Below are 18,798 nucleotides of genomic sequence, written 5' to 3' on the forward strand. Positions count from 1 at the left end.
AGCTTCCACAAATGCATGGTTTACTCTCCTTCCCCCTGCCCCCTGAGAAGTAGAGAAGACTATGATGGAGGGGGGTGGTGTCTGTGTCTCTGCAGTTTTGGGGTCACTGGCTGTGGTAGCGAGGAGGCTGTAGCTGAGGAATGTGGTGCCCTGATGCCGGAAGAGTTACGTGCTGTGGGTGAAGAAAGCTGGGAGTAGTTCTCCTGGGGATGTGCATCTTTACGCACTGAGACTGTCTCCAAGGGCTTGGCAGTGAACGCGGTTCAAGCCAGGAAGAGTCGGTGTGTAAGAGCCGTGTCCGAAGGTCAGGGATGTCCTCTGCCTGCTCCAGGAGCCCCTGAGGTGAGGCTGGCTGATGTCCTGCACTGCCCATGCCATGCTGAAGAAGGCTACTTACTGCAGGTAGGGAGGTACTCGTAGGCCAGGAGGGATGTGCCCTGCAGTTACCAGGGTCGTCTGTTGAACTGAGGGTCGTGAGCATCCTTCCAGAACACACTATGTGCTCAGGTATTGTGGAGCCGCATCCCAGTCATGTCATGTCTAATGCCCATGCGGAGCTCTGAGGGGAAGAATCCCAGCGTGAGCCTAAGAGATTCTGCCAAGGCAAAGAGATCCTGCAAGGAGGGCTGCTGCAGCATTGCTCAGCTGTGTGCGCATCCTCCAGCCCAGAAGCCTGTGTGCTCTGCCCTGACTGCCTCTTCCCTGGAAGGCTCTGCCTCGGCCTGCGGGGTTGTTCGGAAGGCTGGGCTGGGTCTGGAGTGGGAGAGCCTCACCCTGCCATCCCAGCAGAGCCGCTGCACGTTGCATCATTCTGCTGGGATGGGAGCTGCTGCTGAAGTGGACGCTCCCTCTCACCCAGGGCATCGGAGCGGGAGCCAGGGTGGTCCCTCAGGAGCTGGAATGGTCCCTCAGGCCCCTGGGAGAGACAGGGATACAATACCGCTTAGCTGATGAGTGCCTGCACTTCCCGGCTCTGCCCTAGCCGGCTCTGCCCTTGCCTTGTAACTCACCGCTGCTTTCTCCTCAGCTGCCTCAACCTTCTTAGTCCTCCCCTGCCCCATCTCAGCTTTTTCTTTATAGGCTTGCATCAAGACCATTTTCTTCTCTGCTCTGTTGTCTCCTGTGTGTTTTGCAGAGCGGAGGAAACTTACTTAGCCGCAGAAGGGGGTCCCTGAAAACCAGCAGGGCACTGGATTTCTTGTCAGGGTCACAAAGATGTCTGAGCTCTGGGAATACCTGCAAAAGAGCTCCAAGGATCCGTCCCGATCACCAAGGGCCAGGCTGGCATGGAGCACCCCGTTCTCCTCATGGCCTCGGAAATGAGGGCCCCGGTGCCCATGCCTGTGCCTTGGAGCGCTGGCAAGCCTGCCGCGCCTGGGTGGGATTTTGCTGCTTGTCTGCACGCAGCTCACTGCAGAGCAGGATCGTTTGCTCAAAGGGGCCAGGGCTAATTGCCGGCAGGAGCGACTCTGGGTTGTGCCTTGCCGCAGGCTTTGTCTGGCCCTGCGACCAAGCCCATGCCCGTGCCCCGGCCCTGGGCAGTGCCCCCGGCAGCTGCGCACGCACGAGGGGCACCACCACACTCACTCGCTGCCCTCTTCTCTTGCAGGTTTCTGACTGAAGGGCCTGGGAGCTCCCTCCACTGGCGCTGTGGGAAGCTTTAGCCAAACCAATGCACCCTGACAACAAACTGCCCAGCCATGGCAAGGCAGGCAGCACCGGTGCCCCAGCCCAGCACCACAATGTGAGCCAAGCACCCACCTGCAACCTGGGCTCTAAGGGTGTGGGGGCGGGCAGCCATGGCGGCAAGGCCACTCAGATCTCCCCTGGCAACTCTGGACTGAAAAACAGCCAGAACACTGTCCCAAACTTTAGCTCCTTGAAGGGCAAGGTGAAACGGGAACGAAGCATCTCGGTGGACGCCGGAGAACAGCGAGAAGCCAGCACCCCTTCACAGGACGCAGAATCGAAAGGTAATGCTCTCCTAAACTTTGCCTCAGCACATCCTTCTCACAGTTGCTCCAAGGGTCCTAGCAGGACCTGGGATGGAAGCAGCTGTGAGCATCTTGGGTTTCTGTGCTGCAGCTTCTGCCTGGGCTTGTCCTGGCTGCCTCTGCATCCTTGCATCACTGCTTGTCACATCCGCGGTTTTGGGACCAGAGTGGCTGATCATCGTCTTTACGTTTCTTTCCCTAAACTGTTTGTTACACCGAGAATCTGGGACTCTGGCTTCCATGGGCTAAGCTAAGCAAGAGCGTGGTTCACTGAAATGGCACCGAACACCTCTGCTTCGCAGGGTGCAGACTTTCAGCTTGGGACCGAGTTGAGTTGTTTTCTGTCTCCTTGCTGTTGGCAAAGAGCTGCCTTTGTGGTGTTTTTGCAGCTGCCTGACAACTCAGTCGTGGTTAGCGAGGAGGTGCTGCGAGGGTCGCTGTCTGAACAGTGCTGTGGTTTTGTCAGCGATGGATGGCTCTTGTGTTACAGCATGTGGCTTCTGGAAAAGGGCTGAGTCAGTGCTTCCAAACCCTCTGGCTTCCTTGTCCTCACCAGCCTTCCCTGTAGCCTCTTGCGTTCCACCCAGCTCTGTGCGCAACGGCTGCACGGGGCGCACAAGCATCTTGTGGGGGGCTGTCAGAGGAGAAATCCCAGTGGTGCCCTTGGTTCCAACCAAGACTTGCACCCAGCCACCCGAAGTTGCGGTCCCCCAAACACAGAGCCGCCGTTCTGGCTCTTGCTCCTAAGCATTCGGTTTCGCAGCCAAAGCTGTGTTGCCTGACTGGCGTAGGCCAGAGCTGCACCTTGGAAGAATGGGTAGAACATACCTGAACAGACCTCCTGCCCCCAGGAAAGCTTTCTCCCAGTTGTGTTGGGGGGTTACTGTATGCCACCAGTCATGAGCATTTGCAGCTTTATCCCAGTACTTGCCTGTAGCCCAGACGTCCACAGGAAAATTATTAAAATGGCTGAATCAGGAATGCCCGAATCTCCTGCGTTCCTGCTGCAGTGCACTGATAGATCATGTGAATATGGCCTGGAAACTGTGAGGTGATGTAAAAAAGGGAGGCCAGACTGTTAGGATAGAGTCAAAGGACAGGACTGGAGGTTATCCACCCTGCCTCTGGTCCCTTTCCCTGAATTCCTGGGTGCCTTTAGACAAGCTGCGTCTTCTCTGAGCTGCTTCAACCCCATGTGAGAAATGGAGGGAGCACCCAAGTTTACAGAGCGCATAAAGGCCCCTGCCTGATTGATGTCTCTGAAGGGCAGAGTCTGTCTTGTTCCTACGAAGAATGTGAACGTCCCTTCCCATGCCATTCCAGATTTTAATTGCTAAATCACAGACCCCTTAAATTTCAGCTTAATACCCAAAGCTGTCCAGTTTGGAAGTGCAGTTGGACATGTTCTGTGTTTGCAGGCTCCTTTCAGATAGTGAGAAATACATCTCATTCTGCATTGCTCGCTCTCACAGGGGAGTCTCACCAGGTCTGGCTGCAAAGACAAGGAGCCCAGACTAAGCAGATGCTTCAGGACCTTTACCAGGGCTAGGCAGATGTTGGCACAAGGCTTCTCACCTGGCGCATCCTGGCTGGGTTGGCAGTGCTGGCATGCAGCACGCAGCTGGGCAGGGCCACAGCCTTCCCGGCCCCTGACAGGTCTCCGCAGCTCTTCTGATGGCTCTGTCCCTTTGCAGGTGAGGTGGCTCCCCGGAGCAAGCGGCGGTGCGTGCTGGAAAGGAAGCAGCCATACAGTGGGGACGAATGGTGCTCTGGGCCGGACAGCGAGGAAGACGACAAGCCCATCAGCAGTGCACACAGTGAGTGTCTACCTCCTTACCAGCTCAGAAGCTTGAACAAAGCCAGGTCCCTCCTGCAGCTCAGCAGGGCAGATGACGCTGGCACCTCTGGCTTTGCCTGTGCGTACTGACTTAGCTGGGCGTGCGGCATGGTGGGCCATCGCAGCTGGCGGTCATTGTGCTGTGAGAGTGCATGTGGCCATGCAGTGAGGTGTGGGACCTATTTTGTGGAGATGCTGCCGCCAAGATGCTGGAGGGGACGGTGTTGAGGTTGGATGTCCCTGCTGTACGTCACTCTGTCCACACCAGTGGCAGAATGGCCATCTTGAAAGTGTGCCTGGCTTAAATCTGGTTAAGCATGCCTACCGTGGTCATAGCGGCAGCCAGACCACACAGCATGCATTGCCCTCTTCGCAGCCCGAAGTCTGTGCCAAGCCATCTGCCCGGCTCTCTGCAGCTCTGCTCTAAAGGCAGAGGAGGCTAAAGAGGCTCTTGGGGTCTTGATAGTGGTTCCAGCAGGACTGAGCCGGACAAGGTGTATACCCTTTGAGGTGACAAACTGTAGGTCTCTCCCGTTTTCTAAAAGCATCCAGACTGTGAGGTTTGGTTTTGTTTTTTTTTTTAATCTAGAATTGAGTTTCCTTTCAAATGGCAGCAGGGAGAATATCTGAGAGGACAGGACAAGGTCCTGTGGGCCCCAAGGGCCACAGCTGATGGAAGTGTATGAAACCAAGTAGTGGGTGGCCTTTGTGCCTGCCAGTGCCCCACAGCCATCCTCTCCAGGACGTTCCCTTGTGTTTCTCTGCACAGTTCACAGCCCCTGTGGGAAGGGGTAGCGCCGCATCCCCGTCGCAGCCTGCTCCAAGATCTGCCTAATTAGAGTAGGTCAAGGTGGGGCTGTCCAGGCAGCGCATGTGTCCCCATGCCAGATGCCCGGTGGCATTTCTTCTCTTTAAATGGTGCTGTGCCAGGGCTGGGCTGCTACCGCTGGAGTTCAGTAGGTGTGCGGGGAGGAAAGCAGGCGAGCCTGCCTTGGGCGCAGCACGCGTGTGTGTGCGAGGAGCTAGGCAAGAGGAAGGCGCTGCATGCCTCTGGTAATTGCAATGCTTATTAATGTTAATTAGGAATATTATTTAATAACAGCTGACAGTTAATAGTCACGGCCTCGGTGGACAGCATCCCGTCTTGCCCCACTCCTTGGGGCAGCAGAGCTTTGGCCCCTGCCAGGGCACGGGCAGGCGAGTGCTGCCACCTCCCGGTGGCCCAGCCGGCGGTGGCTCTGCCCCTGCTCCACAGGTCTCTGCCCCGCAGGTCTCTGCCCCGGCTCCCTTCCTTCCGCCCACTCCTTCACCTGGAGCTGCAGCAGAGACCGCTCGCGCTGTCGTGCTGTGCTGCCTTCAGCCGATTCTCCCCTCTGCTCCTGCAGACTGTAATGTAGCAGATCCTGCGATGTCCACCGCCTCGCAGCTTGGCCCAGGGTCCAACCCGCTGCCGAACCTGAATGAGACCACTTCTTCCAGCGTGCCTCATGGTGCTGCCCCTGGCTTACGGTCAGACGCTGCAGGAGGTGGAGGCGGCGGAACAGGAAAGCAGCCCTCGCAGTTCGTTTACGTCTTTACAACGCACCTTGCTAACACGTAAGCAGTAAATCCATCTGTCCATCCTTCGCGGGTGCAGGGCTGGCCCACCACACCTGCCTGCTGCGCTTGAGTATGAGAGAGCTGGACAGATCCACGTCGCTTTGGTTGCACAGAGTGGGTCCCCCCTGAGGTTGAGAAGGTTTGCTGGCAGCTACTGCTGGTGGGAAAACTTTATCTCAAATGCACGCTTCCTCCCAAGGATGCCCAGCACCGCGTTCTGCGACACATGCCATCGAGTACACCTGGTCAGCACCCAACACAAAGAGTCACCCAAAGCAGTATGGACTGCTGCTCTGATTCGGAAGTATCTGAGGGGCTGGCTGTCACGGGGAGTGGTGTGTTACACTTGGTGTCCTCCGCTCGATTCCTCCCTTTTGTCCTACATTGTCTCAGCTGTGGAGTCATAGCAAGGCTGTTTAGTGTTAGAGCTCTGCTATACCGCAGGCTGGGTGTGGTAGATCCCAGAGCATCTTGGTGATGGCCACCTTAGAGCAGCAGCAGGCACGAGGCAGAGCCTAGTGCCCATCACAGGAAGTGGGAGGAGGGAAATCCAGGGCAAGCAATCATCAGTTGGAGAACCTCACTGGCACCTGTGCAAGACAGGCGGGAGGACTCTGAGAATATCCCCCCTTGTTGGTGACCTCCAGAGATTTCCCTTTTTCCATGGGACTGAAGCGTGGAGGTGGCACCTGGGGCCCAGGGTGGGTGGGATGGAGTACAATCCCTGTTCTTGAGCGGTTTGTGCTTTCTCCCCAGAGCTGCAGAAGCTGTCCTGCAGGGCCGAGCTGACTCCATTCTGGCCTACCATCAGCAGAACGTCCCACGTGCAAAGCTAGACCAGGTATACCAGCCATGAACCAAATGCTTCTGTCGGCATGTGCTGCTGAGGGACCGTTCCCTTCCGAGGTGGCTGTTCTCCCCTGGCTCTTGGCTCAGCTGTGGAGGAAGGGGCTGTCAGAACGCCCTTTCAGTGGGGTGGGAAGCTGCTTTGCTGTGGAATCTCTTTGGAGTGAGTCCTGGCTGCTGTCAGCTGTGAAAAGTTTGGGATGGGGCCCCGTAGCCATGTGGGCAGAACACTTGATTGTGCCTTTCCAGGGCCTGCAACAGAGCCTGCTTCTTCCCTGCAAGGAATGAAGTTGAACTGCCATGGGGCATGTTTTTGGGACAGAGAGGTCTCCTGCGGGATGCAGGGAAGAATGTCTACCCAGGGTTTTTCCTGCTCACATTTATTTCCCTTTTCTCTGCCAGGCGCCAGCTCCTAAAGTGCTGGGGGTTGCTGAGCCGCTTCCGATTAACCCTCCTGCTGCCAACACTCCACAGTCCCAGCCACCGGCACCGCAGGCGAGTCAGACGCAGCCTCCCCCACCACAGCCTCAGGCTCCACCTCAGACCATCAGCCAAGCACCTTTGCCAGCACCCAGCAGCCTGCCCCAGGAAGGCACAAGTGAAGATGTCCGGAGAGATCTGACTCCCAACTCTTTGGGGAACAACAGCGGCGGCAACCAGCCTGGGAGTAACCACCCAAACACACCCACCACGTCTGCCAACACCATGCAGCCTGGGCAAGTGGAGTCCTCTGCCACGTCCAGCTCCAGCCTCCTTGGGGAGGGCACGGGTCCAGGGATGCCGGGGAACGGGCAGGCAGGCCTGGGCCCCAGGAACCCCATGAACTCAGAAGGGCTCTCAAAGGAGCAGCTGGAGCACCGGGAGCGCTCTCTGCAGACCCTGCGGGACATTGAGCGGCTGCTGCTGCGCAGTGGGGAGGCCGAGCCCTTCATGAAGTCCAGCCAAAATGCAGGTGAGGGCGGGACTGCCCCGCAGCCACAGGCTGCCCCTGCCCAGCCCCCTGCGCCCCCTGCCAGCATGAAGAAGTATGAAGAGCCTCTGCAGTCCATGATCTCCCAGACCCAGAGCCTCGGTGGGCCCAGTCTGGAACATGAGGTGCCCCACCACCCAGGCACTGACATGGGGCAGCAGATGAACATGATGATGCAGCGGCTGAACCAGGACAGCCTGACACCAGAGCAAGTGGCCTGGAGGAAGCTGCAGGAAGAGTACTATGAGGAAAAGCGACGGAAAGAGGAGCAGATCAGCATCCATGGCCGGCCCATGCAGGAGATCATGATCCCACAGTCGATGGGGAGCATGATGATGCGTGGGCCCCCACCACCCTACCACAGCAAGCCTGGAGAGCAGTGGCCACCGGGGATGGGCAGCCAGCTGCGGGGACCCATAGATGTGCAGGACCCCATGCAGCTGCGGGGGGGGCCTCCCTTCCCAGGGCCACGGTTCCCTGGGAATCAAATGCAGAGGATCTCTGGCTTTGGAGGGATGCAGAACATGCCCTTGGATGCTCTTGGGCCCATGAATGCCATGCAGAGGCCAGTCAGGCCTGGCATGGGATGGAGCGATGATATGCCTCCTATGGGAGGCCCCGGGAACTTTCCGCAAGGCACCCTGCCCTACCCATCAGGGCAAGGGGACCCTGAGAGGTTTATGAATCCCCGTGCCAGGGAGGAGATTCTGCGGCATCAGCTGATGGAGAAACGCCCAGTGGCAATGCAGAGGCCCATGGGGATGTCCGGCAACTCCATGAGCCAGGGCATGGAAATGGAGAGGATGATACAGGCTCACAGGCAGATGGATCCATCCATGTTTGCTGGGCAGATAACGGGGGACAGCCTGAGCAGTGCCCCGATGGGGATGGATTTTGCAGGCACCCGGGGCATGCTGAGCCCCCCTATGAGTCAGTCAGCACTTCGGGACATGGACGCGCCCATGGGTCCCGGCAACCTCAACATGAACATGAATGTCAACATGAACATGAACATGAACCTCAATGTCCAGATGACCCCGCAGCAGCAGATGATGATGTCACAGAAGATGAGGGGTCCTGATATGATGGCCCACCAGGGTGTGAGCCCTGAGGAGCTGGCCAGGGCGAGGGCTCAGAATGGCAATGGCAGTGCAATGCTGGGGGGACCCCAGAAAATGATGATTCCCTCCCAGTTCCCCAACCAAGGACAGCAAGGCTTCTCGAGCGGGCAAGGGCCCTACCCCAGCATGCCCCAGGAGATGGGCAGCGGCTCGGACATGTTCAGCCCTGAGCAGGGCACCATGCCCGTTGGTAGCATCAGCGGCACCACCAGGCTCAGCCACATCCCTCTGCCTTCGGCCTCCAATCCCACTCCCGCACAAGGGGGCAACCTGGCCAACATGCACCCAGCGCCTTCCCGGGGGCTGGGCCGCCGGCCCTCTGACCTCACCATCAACATCAGCCAGATGAACTCCCCCAGCATGGGCCACCTCAAGTCTCCCACCCTCAGCCAGGTGCACTCGCCGCTGGTCACCTCCCCTTCTGCCAACCTTAAGTCCCCGCAGACGCCTTCGCAGATGGTCAGCATGCCACCTTCAAACCAGTCTGGACCCCTCAAGTCCCCCCAGGTGTTGAGCTCCTCGCTGAACGTCCGGTCTCCAACCGGCTCACCAAGCCGCCTGAAGTCCCCTTCTATGGCTGTTCCTTCCCCGGGTTGGGTGCCCTCTCCCAAAGCCACCATGCCCAGCCCAGGAGTCAACCAGAGCAAGCAGACCCTCAGCATGAACTCGTCTACTTCCATGGGAGGACTGGATCAGGGTATGCCGGGTATCTTGTGTGCGAGTGCGCATGCCTGCTCGGTTTTGGTGAGTGTGTGGACAGTGGTTCTCTCCAGCCTGCATGTTCTCGCAGGAGTGGGGAGACACTCCTGCCCGTGCGTGCCCTTGCATCCCATGGAGCAACTCTTTTTTTCCCGGGAGTCCCAACGGGGCCTTTTCAGGTAGACGGGAGGGCGAACAGAGCAGCTTTTACTCCAACCCCAGCTCGCACTCTGTGATACGGGCAGGAAAAGACATGTCTGTGCTGGGCAGTCGGGAGCAGTTTGGAGTGGAGGTCCATCACCGTTCTGGAGCGAGGTCTCTGTATGAGCCTCCTCAGAGCCCGGAGGGTGCTGGGCTGTGCCAGCTCTGGGTTTTGCAGCCTCCTCTGGTCGCTGCCGCCAGAAGGAGGGGATGGGGTTGCTGTCTGACGGGAGCAAGCCACGGTGCGCAGGCAGTACTTAGCTGGTCTTTCTCTTGCTTGCAGGTTCTCTCCCTTCTGGGCCTCGGAGCAGCTCTTCCGCACCAGCCAGTAACGCCTCTAGCACCATGAATCCCAACATGCCTTTTACTTCCTCTCCAGATCCATCCCCTTCCCAGAACCCCCTCTCACTGATGATGTCCCAGATGTCCAAGTATGCCATGCCCAGCTCCACACCGCTTTACCACAATGCCATCAAAACCATCGCCACCTCTGATGATGAGCTGCTGCCGGACAGGCCTATGCTCCCGCCTGGAAGCATGTCAGGTACATATGTCTGGGGCTAGGCATGCGAGGGGTCTGACTGTCTTTTGGCTGTCGGCAGGCCTGAGACACCAGGTGGAGGAGGCATTAGAATCTGTGGTTTTCCACTGACTGCAGTGTCAAGTAGCTTAAATTTGCCCTCGTTCGTAACAATCTGCTCACTTCTCCGCCCTGTGCCCAGGCTGTCCATCAGCTTTTGCCTCGGGTGTGCTGTCTGGAAAGACATGAGCCGGTCCAGCGTTCAAGGCACCCTTCTTCTACGAGCTCTGGAAGTTTTCGGAACTGCCTTTACCCTATGCAGACACGTTTGCCCTGGATCATTAAGGCTCCTGGAGTTGCCTCAGGCCCAGGACTTGCAGGCAGGGGTCTGCTGCTTGGAGTGCTTGCGTTCTTGTGCAGCGGGACAGGGATGCTCTGAACAGGGTTTGGGAGTCTGGTGTTTTGAGTGGAGCCCAGGTGCCTGCACAGGCCGGGCTATGTCATGGCATAGTTCTGATTTCAGTAGGCGACAGCCAGATACGCTCCGCTAGCTGGTGGCACTGGGGAGGACAGCTAGGCAAATGAATGTTTTTCGTCACTTGGTGACTAGCTCAAAGGGGAATTCCAGCACGCTATACCACTTGATTTAGGGGGTTAAAGCTGTCTGATAAATATTTTTGGCAGTTTTCAAAATGAAAAATCAACTTCTTGACTCTTCCATTGCTGAGTAGTCACTTAGGTTGACCGCAGGCATGCAAATGCACTGGCTCCCTCCTAACCCGAACCCCTCCACAGGCACTGGTTGCTCTGCTGTACCAGCGAGCACAGTCCTCCCTCCCAGACAGCACCTGTGTTGGGCTGCCGATGCTTTTGCTTCTTTTTTCCTCCTCACAGCCCAAGGTTGTGCGGTCGCAGGAGCTTGCTGGGTGGCTGACCCTGTAGGCAGGCAGTGGTGAGGGGTCACTCCTTGGTGCCTTCCAGGTGGCCGAGAGCCCTCCTGAGATCGTGATGTAGGGCTGTCCCAATGCGCAGAGCCATGTGGGACTCTCAAATCAGTGGGATGTAAGGAACTACAAATCCAGTGAGGGACAGGACAAAGCTGGAATTAGCTCTCCGCTGCTCACTAGCTTGGGGAGCTGGAGTCTGGGGCACTTTTTCCTGGCGCTGGTGCTTTGCAAGCCTCTCTTGTGGCTGCTTACTGAGCATCACACTCTGTGCTCAGGGCTTTCTGAGCATGAGCGCTTGGCGGGCTTCCAGGGTGTGGATTTTGCAGCCCTGAGAGGTCTGTGAGCAAAGTTTACCTCTTCTGTCTTTTCCCCCTCCTTAGGCGTGACAGGGAATCAGCCAAATCAACTGCACTTGAACTCCGTGGGGCCTGGATCCTCTCAGAGCCCCATGGGAATGAACCTGCCTGGTCAGCAACCCCTCTCCCATGAACCGCCCCCCACCTCCATGATGTCCTCCCCAAACCCTCTGGGCTCCAACATTCCTATGCACCCGAGTGCGCCAGGGGCGGGTGTACCCCCCCAGAACCCCATGATGCTGCCCCCGGGGCCCCAGGACTCGTTGAACCAGCAGTGCGGCCCCGTGCCCAACAATTCGCAGATGATTCCTTCCAACCAGCTTGTGTTCCCCCGCATGCAGCAGCCCCACAATGCCATGCCATCTCCCGCTGGAAGCATGCCCATGGCCCCCGGTGGGGGAGGTGGCCCCGGGATGCAGCAGCACTACCCACCCGGGATGCCCTTGCCACCTGAGGACCTTCCCTCCCAGCAGCCTGGCCAGATGCCCCCTCAGCAGCACATGATGGGCAAGAACATCCCTCCTCGGATCGGTGAGCCCTACCCGCCCGTGCTTCCTGGGGTGGCGTCGGTGCTGAACGACCCTGAGCTCAGCGAGGTCATCCGCCCCACGCCCACGGGTATCCCCGAGTTTGACCTCTCCAGGATCATCCCGTCAGAGAAGCCAAGCAGCACCTTGCAGTATTTCCCCAAGAGCGACAACCAAGCGCCCAAATCACAGCCTTCCAACCTCCACCTCATGAACCTGCAGAACATGATGGCTGACCAGCCCCCGGTGCGGCCAGGTATGAATGCCCCCAGCCTCCCTGGGCAGCAGGGCGTGCAGAGGGGACTCGGCATGCCCATGTGCCATCCTGGACAGGTGCCCATGCTGGGCAGGACAGGCATACCGCCCCAGCAAGGCATGATGGGCAACAGCATGCACCAGGGCATGATGTCTCCACAGCAGAGCCTGATGGCCCAGCAGAATTTCATGCTGATGCAGGCCAAGCAGAGGAGCATGTCTGTGTCAGGGGAGATGTATGCTCAGACGGGACACATGATGTCACCTCAGGGCTCTCTCATGGGGCCCCCGCCTCAGCAGAACCTCATGGTCACGCACCAGATGAGGCAGCGGAGTGTCTCCCTGGACAGCCAGATGAGTTACATCCCCGGGCCTGGGAACATGGCAAACCTGCCGTTCTAACCTCGGCCGGCGCTCAGGGGTGGGGAGGGGACCCAGCTGCCTGGACAAACGTTTTTAAGCCTTTCTTTGGGGGAGGGTTGGGGGCCAACGCTGGTGGAGGACACCACGTGGGATGCTTTTCATACCGGATTCGCCTCTACACAGAAAAGCAGATGTGCAGTAAACTTGATGTGAATTGGGTTTCTTTTTCCTTTCTTTTTTTGGGGAAGGGGAGGGTGGAGTGGCTGGGAGTGGGGCTGTTACTTTGAACCCTGCGTGGTGACCAGGGACGTCCAGACCCTGCAGCAGTTTGTAAAGTTTTCCTTTACGGTTTTCCTCTGTCAAGTGTTTTTCTTTCCCTTGCCCCCCTTCCCCCCTTTCTTCCTTTTTATTTTTTTTCTTTTTTTTTTTTTCTTTTTGTTTTCTTTTTGTTTTTAAGCAACCAAAATGTGCAAGAGGGTGTTTGGAACTAGCTGTAAATACGTCACTGGGAAAGGCAAAACTTGTGCTGGTTTTTAATTGTTCTGTATTTCTGTGTTTTAATAGAAGCCTCAAAACATGTTTTAAAAAAAAACAGAAACAAGAAACATGCTAAAGGCAACAGTGTACAAGGATTGAAAACTCTCCCTGGCGGAGGCAGAAGGATCCCCCAGGGTGCACAGGGCATTGAGAGATCCCCTTGTAGAGTGACTCTGTGTCAAACCTGTGTTGTTCACGCGTCTGAACGGTTTGCATGTGCGGGGTGTATAGTTTCACACAGACCTTAGGCCCTTGTGGAGGCTGTGCCAAGTACACGAACACAACCAACAACCGAGGACCGTCGGGGAGGTCAGAGCTGTGGCCCCAGTGAAACGCTGCTGCAGCAGTGCTCATCTGGCAGGGCAGAGGCCACGGCTTCCCGGGACACAAGCTGCCGCTGCTCCATGGTGAAGTTGTCGTGGCTGGGATGGGGAGGATGCTAGCCATTTGGCTGGAGAAGCCACAAGGATCTGGGCTTCACAGATGATAGCGTGCTGGACCTGAAGGTCTCGACCAGCCTCTAGTCCCTTCTCTTCCCTCCACACTGTGTCCCCTGTGGGCAGGGTGGTGTGGTGTGGAGGGACAGATGGGCTCCGAGATGAGCGAGGCGATATGCATTCCTGTGCTTCCCGGAGGGGCGAGCTGGGACCCCGGCTCGTTTGCAGCCTTCCTACCCCAGTCCCTTACCCATCCATCGCCCTCGGCACTGCGCCACACCCCTCTACCTCTGCTGCCGAATGCTTTCCCAGGTCTTCCTCGAGCTTGTCGATCCTCCTTCTCCGGAGTTTCACAGGCACTCTTTGCTCCATCTCACCCTGAGCTACCGGCAGCAGCCCTGCCCTTCTGCACAATGGAGGTCCAGCTGTTGAAGACGACCTGTCCCTGTGCACAATACTCCGTCTCGGTATAAGAGTTGTCTTGCAGCCCAGCCATCCTGTGCTTTGGGCAGAAGAGGCCAAGGTTGCACTGCAGCCACTCATTCCTAGGCTGGCGGAAGCATGCCATTCGAACGACTCCGGCTTCTCTGGATGTGCTCCACCCTCCCCATTCTCCACTCTGTAAGGTCTTCCTGCATGCAGCACTGATGGTCTTTCCTGTGTTTGTTCACGGAGGGGACTGCAGGGTGACGCGTCTGCACTTCTGCACACACCGCAGTAGCTCTGGACCTCTGCGGGGACCTCATTCCAGCGTGGTGTACCCTATGGGTATCCAGCGGTGACTCGGGGCATGCGATTGCCTAAGGAACACCAGTTGGAGGATTATCTCTGCAGAGCCAGACTTCGTGTACTACCTCTCTTGTAACAGAGCTCATCTTTCCCTACTTGCTACTGTGAGGAGGAGAGGGCTTTCGGAAAGGGAGATTGTCAAGTAGTGAGCAAACGGCAATGCTTTTTATCGCATTGGAAGCTGTTCAGAAAGGCCGGTGGGTGCTGAAACGTCAGCCCAGCGGCTGCCTTGATCCCATCTGTGAGAAGATGGAACCACAAAGTCCTGTTAGAAACACCTTCAAGCCTTGAGGCGTTTTGTAGCAGCCAGTACTAGGTGGCAAGTATGAGTCTGGATTCGAGGAAGGATTTCGCTCTGGTCTCCTGCTTGGTGTGGTTTTGTTGTGTACCATGAGAGCGAGCAGCGTGTTTGGAGATGGCAAAACGGGAACAATCCTGGGAAGTGCTCATCCCTGCCTTGGCAGTTGGAGCAGAGGAATAATCTTCAGGCCAGGCTAACGAAGTGTGCTTTGGACCTGAAGCGTGAGCCGGTTGGATTCTCCATCCTTTCAGTGTGTGCATTTCACATGGGAGGATGTTGCTCAAACAGATGTAGCTCTTTCTAAGCTTGACTTGCCTGAAAGGCTGTGGCTTCTCTTGGCTGCACTTCGGGGTGTTGGCTGCTGGTAGTTTCTCATAAACATCCAAATACCGGTGCCAGCCCCGAATCTTGCTCACCACCCACCAGCTAGTCTCGGTTAATTTGAAGCCATAATATTTTCTATATGGGAGGTTTTTTGTTTGTCTGTAGACAGCTGCTCTTTTAGCCCAGTTGAGATCTCCACACATCCGTACCTTCCCCGTTGTCCCTTTCGCCCAGCCTGACTGCGAGAAGTTGCCTGGGGCTTGCAGTCCTTGCTCTGTCGGGAGCATGTTGTCCCTGTGTCAGCCGGAGCCCGCAGGCTGCGGTGCACCGCTGTGTGGTGCTAGGGAGGTCAGCGCTTCCCGCTCGCAGGGACGGGGCAGCGCGATGCTATTTCTGCCTGGCAACGGGAGGAAGACCTGTCCTTTGGTGACAAATGAGTACGAAGCAAAGCCTTTTGACTCAGCAGCTCTGGATACAAAAGGGAAATCCTGACGCTAGGTCAGAGCTGGGGACTTCAGAGCAGCAGTCTGCGGTCTTCCGCAAAATCCCACTGCGCTGGAACCGGCCATACCCCTACCGCTGCAACGGCTGAACAACGGGGAGAAGAAGTGCTGCCGAACACCCCTCTGCCCTGGGCGCCACTCCCAACTGCATCTGTGAACAGTAATATGGCAGGAGCTTCTCTGGAAGCTCTGTAACAGCCGGTCCTTGTTAGACCTGGGCAGGGTTTGCCACCAGCCAGGTGCCCACTGCCGTGAGCTGTGTCTAGTCTCGTGTCTTGTGGTTTATTGCTCGGCTTCTCAGCTTGAGTTCTGTGTACTGACTCCACCTAATCACAGTAAAAAGTTTGCCCATGTTTTAGCCATGACTTCGCCATGTTTTTCCAGCTCCAAAAAAAGCGAACGCTGGGAAACCGCATCTTTCAGTATGTCAGATAATCACACACCCGGAATTAGCTTTCACGTTGAGGTAATGGTGACTGACCTGTTCTCTGTCATGCCATGGAGAAACTTCCCCAGTCATTTTGTACCATTATATAAATATATATATAAATATAAATATATAAATACAATATGTGAAGACATCTTATTGGTTTTTATTTGAAACAATTTTTAGGCTTGTTTTTGGGTATCTGTGCTGCCTGTAATGTATTGACCTGTTTTATAGGTGCCTTTTTATTAAAAAGACAAATTTCAAAACCTGACCCTGTGCCTGTCTTCGGTGGACTGTGTGATTTTCTGTGGGGCTGCAGGCAGGTGTGGTCAGCCCAGAGCGGAGCTCAGCCCGCATCACCTGCGGCATGTTGGGGCTGATCAGAGGGGCTCAGCCCCACTATAAATACCTTACAGCTGCCTGTTGTGAGATGGCTGCGAGTTCCTTGGGAGAGCTGTGACACTGGTGCTTGGTGCAGACTGCATGCACCCCTGTACCCGCCGCTTAAGGGCAGTGGAAGCTGCGCTGGGACTGGCCGGTCCTCCCAGGTAGGTGGAGGGGCATGCACAGGGCTGGCGGGGGGGGCAGGCAGTGCCGCTGTGGACGAGACTGCAGAGCAGAGAGGTGACCTAGAGCAGGGACTCGCTGCCCAAGCTGTCCACTGGTGCCTGGAGCCCCACAGTTCCCCCGGTTCTGGGCATCTCATGGCCTGGCATAGCTCACATGTGCTGTAGCTGCTGTGTGCTTGTGGGGAGCCAGAGCACACGCGGAGCACGCTGCGAGGGCAGCAGGGTGAGAGGCCGGTTCTGGGGGCTCGGACAGAGAAAGGGGTCGTGCTGCCGCCAGTGCGCAGAGCCAGGGTGGTGCCTGTGGCATGCTGCCCAACACCCATGGCCATGGTGCCATATGTCCAGGGCCACCTCTGCTCAAAATAAGGGAGACATGGCAGGCAGCTGTACAAGACGCTGAAGTGCTTGAGCATCGGCTTGGTTGTGGGAGATTGGGGTGAGGAAGTAGGTTGCCTTCTTGATAAGGAAAATGAAACTGTGTGTGATTCACCGCGGGGCAGGGGGTGCTGGAGCTGCTAGGAGGGGTTGCGAGGGTGTGGGGAGAGCCCCTTCTCTGCAGCACTCCCAGGCACCCGTTCATTCATGCGTTCCCTAGCTTGTGCTCCTCGGTGCACGCTCCACTGCCTGCCACAGCCCGTGATCACCACTTGTGTGCAGCAGGATGCTCTGCTGAAACACCCCATCTCTGTCCCCTGGGAGACTCGGTTGCCCTGTAGGAGACATGCACCCTGTAGGACACGCAGAGCAGCATGCTGTTGTGAGGGCAATGGTGTCCCCCTTCTTTGGGGGCTGCCTTCAGCAGGGACCAGGGCTCTCTGGGTTGTCTGCTCCAGCCTTGTTTGCGGAGCACAGCCCAGGGTTGCAGGAGCATGCACTGTGGATGGTGGTGACGTGGCCTTGCCTGCAGGCCACTCAGTAGTGGTGGGCTGGGGGCCAAGCAGAGTTCCACGGGGGAGCCTGAAGGTCTGCCTGAGGGCTGCAGTGTCCAGGGGTGGCTCTGGTGGCGTGAGCGCTCGGTGGGGAAGCCCACTCTGGGCCAAGGCATGTGACGGCCATGCAAACCTCAGGGAGACAGGGAGGATTTCGTGGGGTGGAAAGCCCAGCTTCCTCTGCGGTGAAGGAAAGTTCCTCTTGCTTTCTTCTCATCGCCATTCAGTGGGGTGGCCGCAGTCAGCTGCGGGAGGAGCAATGTCTCCTCTTCGGGGAAGGGTCTACCGCCTCTGAGCCAAGCCTTCCCCAGGCTGGCTGCGCCGAACGCGGGTGCAAGGGTGGCCTTCCCCTCGGGTTAGGAGGTGCTGCAGTCAGTGGAAGAGGCTCTGCAAAGCGGGGAGCTAACGTAGGTATGGACTGACTCCCAACACAGCGCAGCCTTCTGTGGCACTGGTGCAGGGAAAGCTGAGGAAGGTGCTCTTATAAGCCTTGTGCTCTCCATGGGCGAACAGCAACACTTGTCGGAAAGGTGCCATCAACCCACTTAGCGCTCTCTGATGAACTTCCCTTCTAAAAGTGACACAACTGTAGACGACTGCGTACAAGTGCTATACATGAGAAGATGGTATTTTATTTAACTGTTCAGCTGTACAGCTCACTTCAAAACTTTCTAAAAGTTTACTGACATAGCAGTACTAAAAACTATAGTAACAATAGATGCATAATCTGTTCGCCCATGTTTTGCGTCCAGATTTTCTTTTTACCTTATGAACACTAAGATTTTTACACTCTGACTGTTCATTTCTTCAGTAACATTTTTGTGTAGGAACACAGTTTCCGTTAGAACTGGGGCTGGGGAGGTGTTTACTGTTTGTCTGCAGTAGGTTTGCTCACCAGTACAATCATGGAGATGGCAAGGGCAGGCTTCAGAGAGCCGCTCTTCCTCTGCCACGCGTACGTGCTTGGACAAACACGGTCGCCATTACCTGCAGCTTTCAGCTTTGAAGATGCAGCGCTACAGGAAATGGTGAGCTGCTCTTTGTGTAAAAGTCCTATGCTTTGGGGAGTTTTCTCCTCAAGTCACAACTTGAGAACGAGCTATTGAGGTCTGTGCCTGAGCTGGACTGACGTAATGCGACCCCTTCCATAATGACCGGTCTTTTTAGCAGGGCTGTTGGCTACGGTGAAGTTCGGCAGCAACCGAGCCCTTTGTTAGCGGGTTGGACCTCAGAAGTGAGCATAGCATGAAATTCCTGCTGCAGCAGGGGAACTGACGTTGCTCTGACTTCCCTTAAAAAGCGAGGTGAATGGTAGAGCGGATTTTAAAACGTGCTGGCAATGAGGGTCGTGCTCGTGTGACAGTTGGTACATGCGGCTCTCGTGCAGTTCAGGCCACAGCACCACTTGGTTAGCAAGAGAAATGTAACGGAGCAGCGCTGTGTGCGTGCTGCTGTGTTCTATGGTAACAAGACTGCCTACGGAGCAGCAGGCTGCCCGAGGCTGTTAGGGCTGCCCTGCACACCGGCTTGCAGTGCAATAATTAGAGATGGTGAAAGCTGCTGCTCTTATTTTGGACCAAATTGCTACCAAGGAGCCTCGATCTGAGCAGTTGCTGGACACTCGTGGTTCCGGGCAAGATCAGCGCCCAGGTTTGTTCTGTGTAAACCTGGATGCGCTGAAAGCCCTGTAGCTGCAGGTGGAGCAAAAATATCAGAAAGCACAGTGCATAGCAAAATGCTATGT

General features: G+C 56.6%; 1 protein-coding gene across 1 annotated transcript; it reads left to right on the forward strand.

Annotated features, from left to right (window-relative positions):
• Window positions 1-1,622: 1,622 nt before the first annotated feature.
• On the forward strand, window positions 1,623-12,470 carry BCL9L (BCL9 like). Its single transcript, XM_082493881.1, has 7 exons — window positions 1,623-1,973; window positions 3,689-3,811; window positions 5,217-5,427; window positions 6,187-6,271; window positions 6,679-9,064; window positions 9,551-9,811; window positions 11,115-12,470. Exons 1-7 carry the CDS (start codon window positions 1,673-1,675, stop codon window positions 12,272-12,274), a joined length of 4,527 nt encoding a protein of 1,508 aa, XP_082350007.1. The 5' UTR covers window positions 1,623-1,672; the 3' UTR covers window positions 12,275-12,470.
• The last annotated feature ends 6,328 nt before the right edge of the window (window positions 12,471-18,798 follow it).

This window comes from Vanellus vanellus (assembly GCF_965231255.1).
Source record: "Vanellus vanellus genome assembly, chromosome: 21".
NCBI lineage: Eukaryota > Metazoa > Chordata > Aves > Charadriiformes > Charadriidae > Vanellus > Vanellus vanellus.